The sequence below is a fragment of the Myotis yumanensis genome, unplaced genomic scaffold (assembly GCF_028538775.1).
Source record: "Myotis yumanensis isolate MYYU_CA2020_CCGP unplaced genomic scaffold, mMyoYum1.0.hap1 SCAF_1, whole genome shotgun sequence".
In the NCBI taxonomy this organism is placed as follows: Eukaryota; Metazoa; Chordata; class Mammalia; order Chiroptera; family Vespertilionidae; genus Myotis; species Myotis yumanensis.
Window position 1 is genome coordinate 40,964,081 of NW_027223752.1, and position 16,340 is coordinate 40,980,420.

Sequence of the window (16,340 nt, forward strand, 5' to 3'; positions counted from 1 at the left end):
CAATATCCTCTGAGGGGTCCCAGAGTGCAAGGGTGCACTCTGCAAAGTTGTTGTCTTACCGAGTGTGGAATGCAAATGCAAGTGTGCAGTAAACCAGATTCAGGGCTGACAGTGCCCCAGCAACAACATAACCCATGGATGAAGGTGGAATTGCATGGCCCTGCGAGAAATTGGGCTCCCTCCTGTCTGGTTTCAGGTGCATCACCCAAGAACCACCACTGCCAAGTCACTGCAGCTCGGCAGCTTCTGTGTTGAGCGTCTGCCCCCTGGTGGTCAGTGCACGTCATAATGACTGGTCAGATGGTTGGAGACTTAGCATATTAGCCTTTTATATATATAGATTGATGTACTTTGATCAATTTTTCTATTTACTTTTTTCTTGTTTTATTTATGGGTACATTTATACTAAGGATATCATGTTGTCTAACATGTTTATTGAAAACAATTTTTTCAGATTGTCATTTGTTGTTTGTTTTCATTATTTATGCTTTTTAGTACAAAGGTATTTTACCTTCTTTTTCAAACAAATCTATATTCTGTTCTTTTGAGATTTCTAGTGTTTCTTTTATTTGGTAGGCTGAGATAGTTACATCTCTATATTCTTAAATTTTTTCATAGTAACATTTAAATATTTTTCCCATTGTTATTTACTTTGGTAAAATGTGAATTAAGGGTCCAACTTCCCCACTCCAAGTAGTTCAACTAGTTTTGTAACACCATTTGTTGAATAACCCATTATTTTCTCATACTTAAAGAATATATAGTTCTTTTATATGCAAAGTTCTGTTTTGAGGAAATAATCCTTAATTTTTCAGGATCTACTTTTAGTAAAGGAAACCTAATTTATTCTAAATAAAAAAGGTACACACAATATAACTACTAAAGTATGGCTTGAATATTAGTAAAGGGATATTTCATCCTTTTAGACAAGAAAATGAATTTTGAGTGTAAATTACTGGTATCTAATAAAACTGAGGCTAAAATAAGTCTAACATATCTCTATAACTCTGAATCATATTGAATTAATTACTTTAAAATTCTTATATACTAAAAATTTTAAATTTTTAAATATTAAGCCTATACCTTTTTTGAACTATATATTTATAAGCACAGAATGAAGCTTAATAAAACACCTGGAATGAATACATTTTGGGGAATAAGCTTGACTTGAAGTTCAATATTAATTAAAATAACATTATATGTGTATATATACATAAAATGAAAATATAATGCTATCTTATCCACCAGTTTCCTTTCAGATGTGGCCACTGAAATTTTACAGCAGTATATCTTACATTTTTTTTCACAAAGCTGAATAGTTTTATTCGTTCTTCTGGCAACTTCTGTAATTTACATTTTCGATCAGTCAGTTTTTCAAGGTCTTCGTGAAGATGCCTCTGAACAGTTTTTATACGCATATTGTAATACATTATCTTTTTCATAGCTGTGGTCTAAAAGTGAGAAAAAAGGAAAAGATTAACTGAAATAAAACACATTATAGGTAATTATTAGCAGTATATTATGAGTGCAATATGTTCTAAATAACAATTTGAAAGATCTGCATGTTCAGTTACTAATAATGATGATGTTGAAATGATAATGGCTACACAGAGTCCTATATTTAAACTTGATAAGCAAAATATAAAATTCCAAAGATTTTCCTTGTGGATGATATTTTAAATGTGAGGCATATTTACATTTACTTCCAAGATAACAACATAAAGAGATAGAATTTAATTTATAAAATAGTATCATTTATCTAAAGATAGTATCATTTACTAAAGCAAATATATAACTACATTTTTCCTATCTGATTAACTTACGGAGAATGTAAGGAAATTAAAAATAATTAAAAGCAAATGTAATATTAATTCATTTTTAAAAGCATGGCTAAGAATAGAATTTCATGTAGGATTGTGTTTTTTTTTCCAAATCTATAAAAGGATGCTCTAAGTCAGTGGTTCTCAACCTTCCTAATGCCCTGACCCTTTAATACAGTTCCTCATGTTGTGGTGACCCCCAATTTTATTGTCACAAATTGAACATAATTAAAGCATAGTGATTAATCACAAAAACAATATGTAATTATATAAGTGTTTTCCGATGGTCTTAGGCGACCCCTGTGAAAGGGTCGTTCAACCCCCAAAGGGGTCGCGACCCACAGGTTGAGAACCGCTGAAGTGAACTCATTTTATTTAGAGTGAGAAAATTACTAAATTATCAATCTAATCCAATGTAGGCAATTCTATAAAAGAGAGGACTTATATATCCAGCTATTTATTGGATACACTCCTTGGATATACAAAAGGTTATTCAAAATTTACAAGCTTAAAATTAAACCATAATTCTTCCCTCTAAACCTACTCCTCCCATACTCTTCCTCGTTTCATGAAATAGCAATTTCCTCCCCTCTCTCAGTTGTTTGGGCCAATAACTTGGACTTATTCTGTACTACTTTCCTCTGTACTTCACATCCAATCTATCAGCAAATCCAGATGAGTTCTACCTTCTAACTACTACCAAAATCTGACTACTTTTCACCACCACCTCTACTAAAACCCTGTGTCAAACCATCAACATCTCTCATCCACGTTGTTGAAATTTCACTGGTCTCTCTGCTTTCACATTTTCCCCTCTAATTCTGTATTGTTAATCCATTATCCAAAAGGGTCCCTTTAAAACATGTCATCTCGTCATCCCTCTGCTTAAAATTTTCCAGTGGCCCCCACCTCACTCATTGTAAAAGCCAAAGTCCTTACAACATTCTAGCCTCCCGTGATCTGCTCCCCACCACTCCTGTCTTTATCTCTTACTTCTCTCATCCTCACTTTCTCCAGCCACACTAGCCTCTGTTGTTCTTTAAATATGAGGCATGCTTCTGCATCAAGGTCTTTACATTTGCTGATCCCTGAACAGCTTGCTTTCTTCTTTCCTTAGCTGCACATCCTTCCCCAACAATTCTATATAAGATAGTCAACACCATGTCCTCTGCCCCTACCAACAGTCCTGTTTTCTTCACCCTTCTTTATTTTCTCCATAGCGTTTGTCACCATCTGATATACTACTTGTTTCCTTATTTAGTTGCTTATTATCCGTTTGCTCTCAGTAGAGCTCCAAGAAAGCAGGGATTTTGCCTGCTTAGGTCACTGTATGTCTCTAGTGCCTTAAATTGTGTCTGGAATGCAATTTGTTAGATGAATGAACCAGCCAAGTAATATCATCAATAATATTCACCCTGCTCACCTTTGCAGTAACAGCCTGATGTGAAACTATAGCCTGATGTCAAAACATGGTTTTCACTGCAAAGCTTTGCTGTTATTTTAGACTTAACATTGTTAGAGAAGGCATTCCTCCTTGGCCCTTCAATGATTCCAAACATCTGCTAATAGACAAGAACTCTAGCCTTTGCTTAATATTGTAAGACAATTTATTTCTCAGATGGGTATGGGAAGGATCATAATCCCAGTTTTTTTTGGGGGGGGAAAAGAATGAAATTTTAGAATAAATTTGCAGACTAGCAGGAGGAGAGAAAAAAGTTATGATAAAAGAATAAAAACATATCTATTTGAGATGATGGATGAGCCACAGGAAATAATGGGAGGGGCATATGTGAGGGCATCCACATGGTTGGCACATTCTACATACCCCAAAACTATGTATCGGATGGTTAATTGAATGAACAAATGTGGCAGGGAGAGGTAGAAATATAATGTGGAAAGACTATTAATAAACATGGTGACTCCCTATGCACTCTATTCTGAAATTACAGACCCTTTAGAACAGTGGTTCTCAAGCTTGGGTCGCGACCCCTTTGGCGGTCGAACGACCCTTTCACAGGGGTCGCCTAAGACCATCCTGTATATCAGATATTTACATTACGATTCATAACAGTAGCAACATTACAGTTATGAAGTAGCAACGAAAATAATTTTATGGTTGGGTCACAACATGAGGAACTGTATTTAAAGGGCCAGAAGATGAGAACCTCTGCGTTAGAAGCACATCAAAGTAGACCCTCTACTGGGAGGTTCACCATCAGCGGCAGCCCCGGAATAGTTTCTCTCCAAGATTTCAGAGATCGTCAAGATTTTGGCAGTGTAGGTGGTTCCCCAAATCATCTTTAATTAGATTAAAATTGACCTATCCTAGCATACCACCATCCACCATGGATACTTTCTCATTTTTATACATAAAATTTCAAATGAGAGGAAGTTACTTGATTTATTTCTACTTTATTTAGGCTTTATTAATGTTTGTGTATATATAGCACTAGTGCAATTATTCTTAACAGTGATGATAATTTTTCAGATTACCTTTTATTTTTGTATAAATTAAAATGTTTATTATTATTTCACCTTTCCATACTGTCATCAAAATTGAGATCTTAACACTGATTTTATTAATGGTCTATATTTGTGTGAAAAAGCCAGCTCACTGGGGCAAAAGTAGAATTGGTGACAAGAACTGACAAGATAATACTACCCGCCATATGTGGACACAGCCAGAAAGAAGCAGTTAATTCAACTTAAGTCACAGATACCCCATTAGGGATGCACTTACATCTGCCAGTTCCTTGATCGGCTTTGCTGACACATCATATGTGTCAAGTCTTTGAAGGCAAGGCAAGTGGTACAGTACATGTGTGGAATAATTACACAGCAGACAAACCGGGTTGGTTTTATATTGAGGATCATTCAGACATAAATCCTTTAAGCGACGAAGCCTGGTTAAGTTGGTAAGGTCCTAAAACAGCAGCAGTAATAATGTTTAATTAATTGCAACTGTCCATTTCTAAAGGACGCTTCTGAACACTCGAGGTCACTACACTGTAATGTAATGCATTCTAATTATCTGCTTAAATATGCTAAAGTGATTTCGATGGATAAAATGTTCTTGTCTAATGAAAACCACGCTAAATATATGTAGATCATCAATAATTAAATAGCAGACTCTATGTAACTATGCGTGTAAATTGTACTTTCTAAAAAAGGCCAAAGAATATTTACTAAATCGTGTATTTCACCCGGAGCCAGACACTTGAGCACATTTATTCAGTAAGACGGTTCCTCTGTGCGCAGCTCCTTTGTAACACCGCCCCCTTGTGGCTGTAGGCCTCCTACTCCCTTCACCAGCATTCCCCACACTTACCACCTGGGCACACAGCTCGCCATTTCCTTGGCCTGCAGATCTGCCCTTCTCATCAAAGGCTAGGGGACCCTGGTTCTATTACAGTCACCATTAAATTCCTGATTTTTAGTTGTTAATTTTTTTTTCTGTAAATGCTTTTTCTACCTATTAAGGACATCTGAAACCTAGCTTTCTCCTGAGGCCTCATTTTTCTCACAATGTATGGAGGCAGAGGGGTTGATAATGCACTTCCAGACTGTTTCTCCTTAACATCTTTTATCCTAAAGTTTCAGCCATCTTTCCACCTGCCTTTATTTGGCATCTGGCCCTTGCTTCACCCTTCAGTCTTCTTTCTTTCAATTTAAACCCCGACATTTTATGCTTTAGCCACGTACTGAAAAACTAGAAATTTCATAATGTACCAGACCCTACCTTATCTTTAGACTCTCACTCAAACTGTTGCTTTTGAGTGGATTGGACTTCGCCCCAATTTAACCTCTTAATCTGTCAAGACTCAACCTAAAATTCCTCTTCTCTAGGAGCCCTGTTTCATTACCCCAAGCTTGGGGTAGATGGTCCTCCTATGAACTCTTAGCCACTGGCTTACCTTTGTTATAGAATTTATCACGCCCTACTGCCAATAGCTTGTTCATCCATAACTCTATAAGCCAAGGGTCTATATGGACTTTGGCCCTAAGAACGGTGATTACATTTTTAAAGTGTTGTGGAAAAATAATTAAAAAGAACACGTTACAGAGGCCATATGACCTACAAAGCTTAAAATATGTCCTACCTGGCCTTTTATAGAAAAAGTCTGGCAATTCCTGAGATAAACTGTTTGAGGGCAGGGTTTGTGACCTGTTTAACTTTACACCCCCATCACTCAGCATTTCGAACACAGTAGGCACTAAATAAACAAGTGAATTGAATCGAATGATTATTACTTTCTTCCGCCCTCCAAGATATCCTCATAGTTTCCTCAACAATAGCATTACTAGGGTGGTTCCTGGGGTAGGAGGGTGCTATGGTGGGATTGGACTTAAAGGGATGCAATGCTACATGAGAGCGTCAGAATCAGAGTTAAGGGACATCTAAAGCAAGAACGAGGAAACATTAGTTCTGAAGATAAAGCACAAATGGAACAGGGAAGCAAGCAGGGAAGTCAGACTGTGAGAGGAGAAAGTAACAGGGTTAGGGAGCCAATGTGTCTCCAAACTCTCTCTGGACAAGTGAGACTTTGACTCTACAGGCAGGAGCTGGGTCCACAAGAGGAGTGGCGCTAAGCAGAGCTGCTCTGAAAGGGCACCTTCTGGTCAGAGCTGTGCAAATAGTTATTTGGTGTAATTCTGCAGGAACAAGGGAGGCAAATCTCAGAGCGTTCTTGTAAGAAAAGACCCTCTTTAATTTATGGGTGGCTATGTTGCATTTGACCATCAGTCTGGGCTACGAGACTGTGAACTCTGAAGTCTTATACAGGAACCCTCCCCACCTCTCCCCGCCACTCAAAAGGCAGATGACATTGAAGTCATTTCATCACTGAAAATCAGTGTTGTGCCACCTGGTGTGGTGGAAAGTGGCACAGAAGTTATTCCATCATTACCAGGATAGTATCTTTCTAGGGTGAATGGAAAGATTAGAGATAAAAACTCAAGATAACAGTGTTTCAAGAATAGTCTTAAGATGAGACTAGCAAAAGTTGCTGTGAATCATGTTCAATGCTTTTATAATAAATAGCCTTCATTATTATAGGGAGCCTTTTTAATATTATGCCATACAACAAATTTTCACAATAACCCTATTTTCTCCCCAGATTGAAAGAGAATAGGTTAACATAAAGTGATAGTAATAATAAAATAGCATATCTATTGAGTGTTTACTATTGAGATTTTTACATTATCATTTCACTTAAATTTCATGTTACCACTGCGTCTGGTTTGTGGCAGGGCCAGAACTGACAGATCTTTCCGCCTGGGAAGCCCATGCTTTTGGCCACATGAGGCCCCCACGGCTAGCCAGCGTAAGGTAACCCTCCATCTGGCTTCTCGGCAGGGCAATCCCTTATCCTCCCAGCATTCTGCCTCATCTTCTTCAGCCTCAGCTCATGATTCTCTCCCTCACTCTGTTCCAGCCACACAGGATTTTTAGTTTCTTGAATTTGCTATATCCCTTTCCACCACTTAGGCCATTTCACAAATTTGTACAGAATGCGCATTCCTTAGGTAACTCCTAGTTTTGGTAGCTTAAACATTACCTCCCACGGCATTCTGGATTTCTCTTTCATAGCTTCCTCTGATCACATATACCCTTTGATGCTGACCTCCATGCCTTTGTACATATTGTTCTCCCATCTTAGAATGCCTACCTGCCACTGCCTGGAAGATCTGCCCACAACGCCTGTCAAAATCCTGTCAACCCTTCAGGGTGTGACCACATCAAATATTCCCTCTTGATTTTGACCAAGAAAATAAAATTGTGCTTAAATTTCTTTTTAAGGTGCTTATAACATTCTGTCTCAGTCCATAGCTTTTTGGTGTCTTATATTCTTCTCTGAGTAAAAAAATGTCCATTTCAATACTGATCAATTCAAAAACGATTTCTATAGTAAATTTGCTCATCTTTCTTCAGTATTGTATAGGGGAAGTGTTGGAATATGCACCTTCAATCTGACATTATCAAAATTATGAATGTCATGTTTCCACCCACATTATGTGCCATAAGCATGAAATCTTTTTATGTTATTTTTTCTCTTTCATTTGAGTGCTTGACAAATGTTTGTTAAGATATATTACATGTCAAGTACTGTTTTAGGCTTGTGAAGATAGCAGTGAACAAAACAGGTGAAGTTTCTGTATTCACGAAGCTTGTATTCTAGTAAGGGATGTGGATCAGTGCCAAGACAAAAAATAAAACAGGGAAAGAGATATTGTAGTGCTTCAGGGTGGGGAGGGCAATAGAGTAGTGGCTGTTGCTATTTTATCTAAATTGTGCAGGAAAGTCATCATGAAGAATATAATGTTTGACCAAAGTCCTGGAAGAAATGAGGAAATGAGCAATGAAAATATATGGAGAAGGCTATCCCAGTAAGTGCTAAGGCCCTAAGGTGAGTATGTGCAAGGAACAGTGAGGAGATCAGAATGGCTGGAGAGGAGTAAGCAAAGGGGAGAGTGGTCAGAGAGACAGTTGGAGGACTAGGTTACCTAGGGTCTTGTGGGCCAGTGTAACCACTGATTAATGGCTTTTACTCTGAAAGAGATGAGAGAAGTCAGGGGAGGGTTTTGAGCAGAAGAGTGATTTGATCTGACATGTTTTTAAAGGAATGGACTGCTGTGTGGAGAACAGACATCATAGCAAAAGGGTTAACACAGGGAGACCTGTTGGAGGCTTTTTTTTTCCTTCCCAATAATGAATGTTAGGGATGATGGTGTCTTAAACTAGGTCAGTAGTGATGCAGGTGGTAAAAAAAAATGGTCAGACTCTGGACATATTCTGAAGGTGGAGCCAACAGAATTTGCTGATGGATTGAATGGAGTTGAAGGAATAGGGGGGTCAAAAGGACGGTAAGTACTAGTATTTGGCTTATGTTACTAGAAGGATGAAGATCTCTTGAGAGAGGCAGAGAAAGCTGCAGAAGAAGAAGGTTCGGTGGAGGGGAAATCAGTTTGACTCAGTACAGGTGATATCTATAGTTTGGGGAGTTGTTAGGGAAAGTAGAGATGCCAAACTAGGAGGCATTAGTGGATAAAAGGTATTTAAAGTCTTAGACATGATGAGATTATTTACAGAGTGAATGCAGACAGAAATAAGGAAAGACCCTGGGACTGACCTGGGGCAGTTCATTTTTTTAGATGTTATGAAAGGATGAGTAACCAGAAGAGGTATAGCTAGAAAGACCAGGGGGAAACTAAGAGAAATTAGTACCTTAAAAGCCAAGTAGTTATTTGTTTGGTTTTAATAGTGTCAGATCATTATGGTCAATTTAGTCAACTAACTAAAATTCTCATGAGCACTGGATAGTCCAACATGATCAAGTGATTTCTTAAAAGGGGGCTGGCTATTTAGTACATTTTCTGCAATAAGATGGTTCATGATCCAGGTTGGTAAATAAAAATTCATTCCACTGAAACATACCTTGAAAGAACATATTTGATTACCAGAAAGGTTTAATTTTTCCAGTTGTTCATTGGGATCAAGACATCGACCTTTAATTTAAAAAAACAAGATGAAAGAAAAATTAAATTTCTTGTTTTACCTCCTATTCATATCCTGTCATATTTCTGAATTGTATATGGGCATCAGTTCTTGCAGGTCAATAAGATAAACAACAACACTATAATTATTAACCTCTGATTTAGAATCATAGATTCAGAAATGCTTTGCAAAGATATCATGCAAAAAGTTCTAAAAGAAAGAAATGTACTTTTTATACTGATAAAATATTATTGTAGCACTAGAGGCCTGGTGCATGGATTCATGCACCAGTGGGATCCCTCGGCTTGGCCTGCAGGGATCGGGCCGAAACCGGCTCTCTGACATCCCCCGAGGGGTCCTGGATTGCGAGAGGGTGGTTCTTGGGTGACGCACCCTGGAATTGGGCTCCCTCCTCTCTGGTTCTGGGTGCATCACCCGAGAACCGCAGCTGCCAAGTCATCGCGGCTCGGCAGCTCCTGCGTTGAGCATCTGCCCCCTGGTGGTCAGTGCTCATCATAGCTACCGATTAGGCTTTTATATATATAGATTACCTTACATTCCAAATGAAACAGTACATACCAATACTGCTTATTAGATTTCCAGCAAGGTTGAGATCATTTAAGTTCTTCAAAGTTTGCAAGCCCTAAAAATTTAGACAGTATATAATTTAGGAGAAATCATTAAAATCTATACTTATAAACCATCTGATCAATCTGGTAGTTCTCCGGGTGTTCTGAGCATTGAGCACAGAAGTAAGTGGGAGCCTCAATGAAGCCATCTTTGTTTCTCTGGCACCTGGAGAGAGTTATTGGAGGAGGGAACAGGGAAATGGAGAGGAAATGAGGAAGAGAAAGGGGAATAGGGAAAAAGAGCACATCATACAAAGTGTGCTTATAATCTTAGGCAAGTAATATATAAAACTTCTTTAAATCTTTTTTTTTTAAAAACCTCCAAAGAGGAAATAACACTTTACCTCTCAGGCTTTGTGGGAGGAGTAAAGAAAATAATGTAGATGAAGTTCTCTTTGTTAGTGCTTCTTAACAACAATAATTAAACTAATCAAGTATTTTGGCTCTTAAGCATAATAAGATCTTGGACATTCTGGTTTAAACTCTATAGTAGTAATTAACTTTACATATACAGTGAAATTATCTTACCTCAATATTCTTAATTGTATTGTGGTTCAGCCAAAGAACCTCCAGTTTCAATAATTTCTCTAAACTTTCTATTTTAGAAATTTTATTATAATATAAATACAGTTTTTCTAAATTTTTACATTCTCGAAGACCTTCAATTTTCTGTTTAAAAAAAAAAAGAGCAGACTGAGTAGTGTTAGCTTATATTTTGCCATAATCCTCATAATAAAGTAGATATCAAGTACATTTTCTTTAAAAGTCAAATTTTATTGCAAAATAAATATCCAGCAAAATTAACTAAATTTTTAAAATCCTCACCCAAGGACTTGTTCATTGATATTTTTAGAGGCAGGGAGAGAAAAACATAAATTGGTTGCCTCTCCAACACACCCCGATTGAACCCACAACCTAGGTATGTGCCCTGACTGGGAATTGAACCCATGACATTTTGGTGTACGGGACAATGCTCCAACCAACTGAGCCATACCGGCCAGGGCTAACTAAGTTTTTTCAAGGAAAAACATATAACTTCTGCATCCATGTACAACTATTTTCAATTTTATATTCTCTTTTTATTTAAATCAACTCTGCACCTAATTTTATATGGTTATAATCATAATATCTCTACAGATTAGTGTTTTGTTAAACTTAAGACTATCTAAAATGTTTCCATAATTGTCAAATATTTAATAATTTTCAAATATGAAAATATTTAATAATTACAAAATATTTCAGGAAGTTTATAATCATTTTCTTTAAAGTAACCCTATATGTGGCATATTTATATTTCAAAATTTTAGCTATTATAAATAATACTGCAATAAATAACTTCATGAATACAGTTGTTTTCTGCTGCTGAATTACTTCTCTTGGACAAAATCTTAGAATAGGGATTTCTGAGTCAAATAATATGTACCTTTGTTTGGCTCTTCACACATTTCGTAATATTGCTTTTCAATATAAATGTTATAATTTTCACACTACCAATAGTATCTAAGTGAACTGATTTAATTCCTAAGCAATACTGGGTATTATTTGGTCTGATTTGGTTACTAAAAAGTAGATATGTCTATGTTTTAATTCTTTATTTCTAGTTTTTCCCATGTATAAATCTATTTCTATCTTTTGCCCATTTATCTGTTTTGTATTCTTTTACTGGATAAAGGGTATTATTGCAATTCATCATGTATGGTCTCTTTTTCCCCCTCACTCATCTGTTTTGATCCATGTCTCAAGCACATATTTCAATGAATTATTTTTCCAAAGCTGCAGAATTCAGCATAAAATATTTCATGTAAAGTGATATGTTTAGACTTACCTCTAGATAGCATTCAGCAATCCAAAGTTCTTTGAGTTGTAAACAAGTCTCTAATCCTGAAATTTCTTTTATATCTTGAGCAACGATTGTGAGACTTGTTAAATTAGGAAATAATGATAATCCGACTATACAGGGATACCCTGAGAAAAACATCTCCAGCTTTGAAGTATCTGATCCTTCTTGTACAACCATCTCATAAGATAAACCATTGCATAAACACTGTTTTCAAAAAAGAAATTGGGTTATTACCTATTTAAAATAATAAAAATGTGTTTTTGTCATTAAAAATTATAAACTGTCCATTGCACTGATGCCATGTTTTATTCTCACAAGAAGGAATGTTGTATCATATGTATAATTTCTCTCTGATTTCAAAGGTCACGCTGTAGAAGAAATCTCTAGGTAAACTCCAGAAAGTAGTGTAAAATATTCTATTTGATGTTCTTGCAGATATGGTTGGAAATAAATTTGACCCTCACTCACCAGTTCTTTAATTATTTCTTCTTGGTTTAGATTTTCACATTCAATCATCTTCCATTAAAAATAATGGTGACAATATATTATCTATTAAGGAAAATAAAAAATTAAAATAAACACTAGAGTGATGTCATTCCACATTGAAAGGGCTCTTAAACCTACTTAGGTGCAACTGCCTACCTGTGGCTTGAAATCTTCACACAGTACATTACCAAGCAGCTGCCTGGGCCCCAACACAGTCCATTGCATCTATAAAGTTTCTGTTAGAAAGTTATTTTTTATTTTGAATTTAACTGTCTCTTCATAACTTCTTGCTATTTGTTGCCATTTTACCTTCTGGATTCATATAAAACAAGTATAATTTTCTTCTATAGTATGAGCCTAATTTACCACTTGAAGAAAATACTTGAAGAAAATCTACACCCTTACCCTGCCTCCAGTTCACATCTTTTAGTTTCCTAAGTGTACTTACAGAGCAAAGAAAAGAATCCACAGGCATAGTGACATATCTGGCATGTTAATAAATGTTGATTAAGATGAATTAGCCAACTTTTTCATTTTAGATGGTATGAATTAATTAATAACTAAATAGATTTAATACAATTTAACCCAGTTTTTCATTATTTTTAATATTTTCATTATGTTATTCCAGATATAAACTATTTAAAAAATAGTTTGGTTTTAATATTATGACATGATAAAACAAGATGCAGAAATGGTGTATATTGTGATCCCATCTTTTTAGAATAACTCCCCAACACATACATGTGTATGTGTGTATATTTATGTGTAGGCATGTGTATGTATGATTATGTAAGGAGAACATATGGAAAGATACATACTAGGTTATTAACATGAGTTATCTTTGATGCAGGTGAAAGCTGATGTAGTTATAATAGGCATGCCAGATTGGATGGGGTTAGATCTAAAAAATAGAAAATAAAAAATCCACTTTTTAAATAGCATGTTTAGTAATGTGTAACATGAATATATGACCATTTATTTATTCATCCTACTGTTGGTAGACATTTGAACTGTTTCCAGTTGGAGCTAAATAGTGCTTCTCTGAACATTTCTGTCATACAGGTACACAGTTCTACTGGGTGTATACCTACAAGTGGAATGAGGAAGAAACTATTGATTCTTCCAATGTAGATGACTCTCACAAACACAACGCTGAGCAAAGGAAGCTACACAATGAATATATACTGCATGATTCCATTCAATAATATTTGAAAACAACTAATCTCTGGTATCAGAAGTCAGGATGATATTTGCCTTTCAGGGGTGACTGACTAGGAGGCAGCATAAAAGGGCTCTGTAGTGCAAATGAAGATATATTTCTTGATCTGGGTGCTGGTTAAAGGGATATATGTTCACTTTGAGAAAAATAAAATTAGATTCCTAAGATAGATGTTATACATCAATGAAATTTTACTTAAATGTTTATTTAAAAAGCATTTATATGCTCATTTTTATTCATTTACACAAAGTAATGTAGGAAGTGAGCCATGAAGATACATGAGGGAAGACCCAAGGACCTAAAGTGAGTGTGTGCGAGGTACAGTCAAGAAACAGTGAGGAGACCAGAGTGGCTGGAATGGAGTAAACAAAGAGGACAATGGTAGAAGCTACAGGCATATACATAAATTAAAAATCTAAGGCAAAAAAAAAAAAAGGTTGCTAGCATCCATTTAATTATCTAACTTCTCGCCCCCAAATCCCACTGGAGTAATTAAGGAAATATGAAAATAAGAAAGAAATGTGTAGTAGTGCTAGGAAAGTGCATTGATTGCCAAAAATGTTGGAAAAGGACTTTTCAATGAAAATGAAGCAAATGGCATCAAATTGGGAGAAAAGCTCATCAGCACAAACCAGCCCCAAATTTGAGGTACTAGAGAAAGCTTCACAAAGCTAACCTAAAAAAACTCACCAAACTCAGAGCAGCAGTGATTGGGAAAAGGATGGCTGTGGCCACCCAAAGGGACCAAATCAAAGTATTTTGGTATCTATATCACAGTACTGCACACAATCCGTATTTGTACTCTGGCATTGTAAACTGGAGACATAGTTCCACCATGTTGAGTCAAGGAGGAGAGGGAACCCAGCTAACATCCCAAAGAAAAAAATCCTAATACACTAGATTTTCTGCTCATTCATTCACTCACCCATTAACTGATGTACTGAGGGCCTAATACCTACCTAGTCAGAGAATGATGGGGTGGGAGGGAAGAGAAGACTTCTCTGGTGAGTTAGTATCTGGGCAAAGAGCTCAAGGAAATCAGAGAGTGTGAGCTATGAGAAAACCCTTGGGAAATGCATCCATGCAGAAGGAAGAGCAAATGCAAAAAAAAAAAAAAAGGAGTGAGAGTGTACTTGGCATGTTTGCCAAATAGCAAGGAAAATGATGTGGCTGGAGCACAGCCAGGGAAATGGAGATGGTAGGAGGCCAGGTCAGAAAGGTATTGCGGGGCCAGGTCATGTGCTATCTTGTGAGGATTTTGGATTTTATTATGAGATGGAAAACTATATGAGGATTTTGAGTGAAAGAGTAACATGAGCTGTCTTAAGTTTTGAAAAAGATCACTCTAGCTACTCTGCTAAAAACAGACTTGTAGGGGTCAAGGGCAGAAGCAAGGAGACCTGTTAAGGGATAGTTCAAAGAGGATGGTGGTTGGAGTAGGATGGTAGTAGTTGGGATGATAAATAGATGATGGATCTATATTGAATCATAGAGAACTTGAGAAGAGTGATGGAAGAATGGTGTTAATTATACTGATCTTTCTTTTCCTGCTTCCCATTGGCAATTGTCTCATACCCCATTCTTGGCATCCTTTCAATAATGGAATCACACACTTCTTGGACAATTCCAAGTTATTACAGCATAGGCTGCAGGAGTGGCCAGGCACGGGAGCGCTTAGCAAGGAACAACCTGAAAGAATTTAGATATTCCATCAGAGTCCAAGACATACTAGTAGATGCAGGCTATAGTCTTCCCTCCATAGGCTTATTCAGATGGCACACCAAGTAAGGGAGGCCTTGTAGCACCTCTTCTCATCAGAAGAGAAGCCCCTACATTTTGGTTTAATGTCTGTGAACACCAAAGGAAAGCCTGCCTTTCCACCACCACACAAGGGACAAAGCCCGCCCTCAGGACCCCACAGTCACCAAATGGTGATACAAGTTATCTAGTCTGTGTCCAAGAGAGCTTTTTCAGAAGACATTAACTGTTCCCTTTGTTATTCACTAAATTATCACATGTACTTGAGTCTAAAGTTGGACTTTCCAATCTGCGCTCTCTTTCAGCTCTATTTCTATTGTATTATCCTGTTTTAAGCACTATGGTTTATATTGTGAATTCCCATATCATATTCTGTTTTGAAAAAATCCTGGCTATTCTTTAATATTTACTTTTCCAAATAAATTTATAATTATTTTGTATTTAGTTTTTAAAAAGTCATGTGGGGTTTTGAGACTCCATTGTAAAAATTAAATTTAGGAAGAACTTCCATCTTTACAATATTTAGTCTTTCTTGAGAACAAGGTATAGCTCTCCGTTTAAGAAGACTATGTTTTCTTGATAGAGAAAAATATACATATTTGGGATACTAACTTAACTTGGCATTCACCTTGTTTTCCCTTCATCAATGCTCTCATTTAGGAAAAAATATTGTAAATCATAGTTAATTGGCAAAAAAATACTTTTAAAATGCCAAATTCTATAATTTTCATAATTAAACATGAGTTATGAGAACCCTGGAGCTTTCTGGTACTTATAAGCTTTGTGTACTTTTTCTAGTCACAAGGAGGCTCAAGGCTTCCAGCTAAAGCTTCTGATTCCATCAAGACATGTGTCCTGTTGGCCAGCTTGTACTCACTCTCCTGCACTTTGGGAAAGCTCTCTTCAGGACCTGCTCATCTAAGGGCCCACAGGTCTTCTCTAGTCCCTCCAGGGAATCTGGAACCACTAGGAGCTTCTACAGCTTTCACCCTTCAAATCTCAAATCTCTGACTTATTCCATCACCTCTCTCTTCTGCTCTGGAATGCTGCCGGAATATTTCACATAACCAGCACGGAGTTTAAATTACTACAG

At 36.7% G+C, this 16,340-nt stretch overlaps 1 protein-coding gene across 3 annotated transcripts in view; it reads right to left on the bottom strand.

The window, feature by feature from the left end:
• LRRC9 (leucine rich repeat containing 9) overlaps window positions 1-16,340 on the bottom strand; it is an 87,744-nt gene that overhangs the window by 68,955 nt on the left and 2,449 nt on the right. For all 3 annotated transcript variants that reach the window (XM_070403755.1, XM_070403753.1, XM_070403751.1), the window contains exons 2-8: window positions 12,253-12,333; window positions 11,770-11,988; window positions 10,473-10,613; window positions 9,895-9,958; window positions 9,256-9,326; window positions 4,561-4,743; window positions 1,296-1,451 (exon numbers count right to left, since the gene is read on the bottom strand). In XM_070403755.1, coding sequence (XP_070259856.1) covers window positions 1,296-1,451; window positions 4,561-4,743; window positions 9,256-9,326; window positions 9,895-9,958; window positions 10,473-10,613; window positions 11,770-11,988; window positions 12,253-12,300 — 882 coding nt within the window. In that variant the 5' untranslated portion in view covers window positions 12,301-12,333. The remainder of the gene's footprint in view (window positions 1-1,295; window positions 1,452-4,560; window positions 4,744-9,255; window positions 9,327-9,894; window positions 9,959-10,472; window positions 10,614-11,769; window positions 11,989-12,252; window positions 12,334-16,340) is intronic.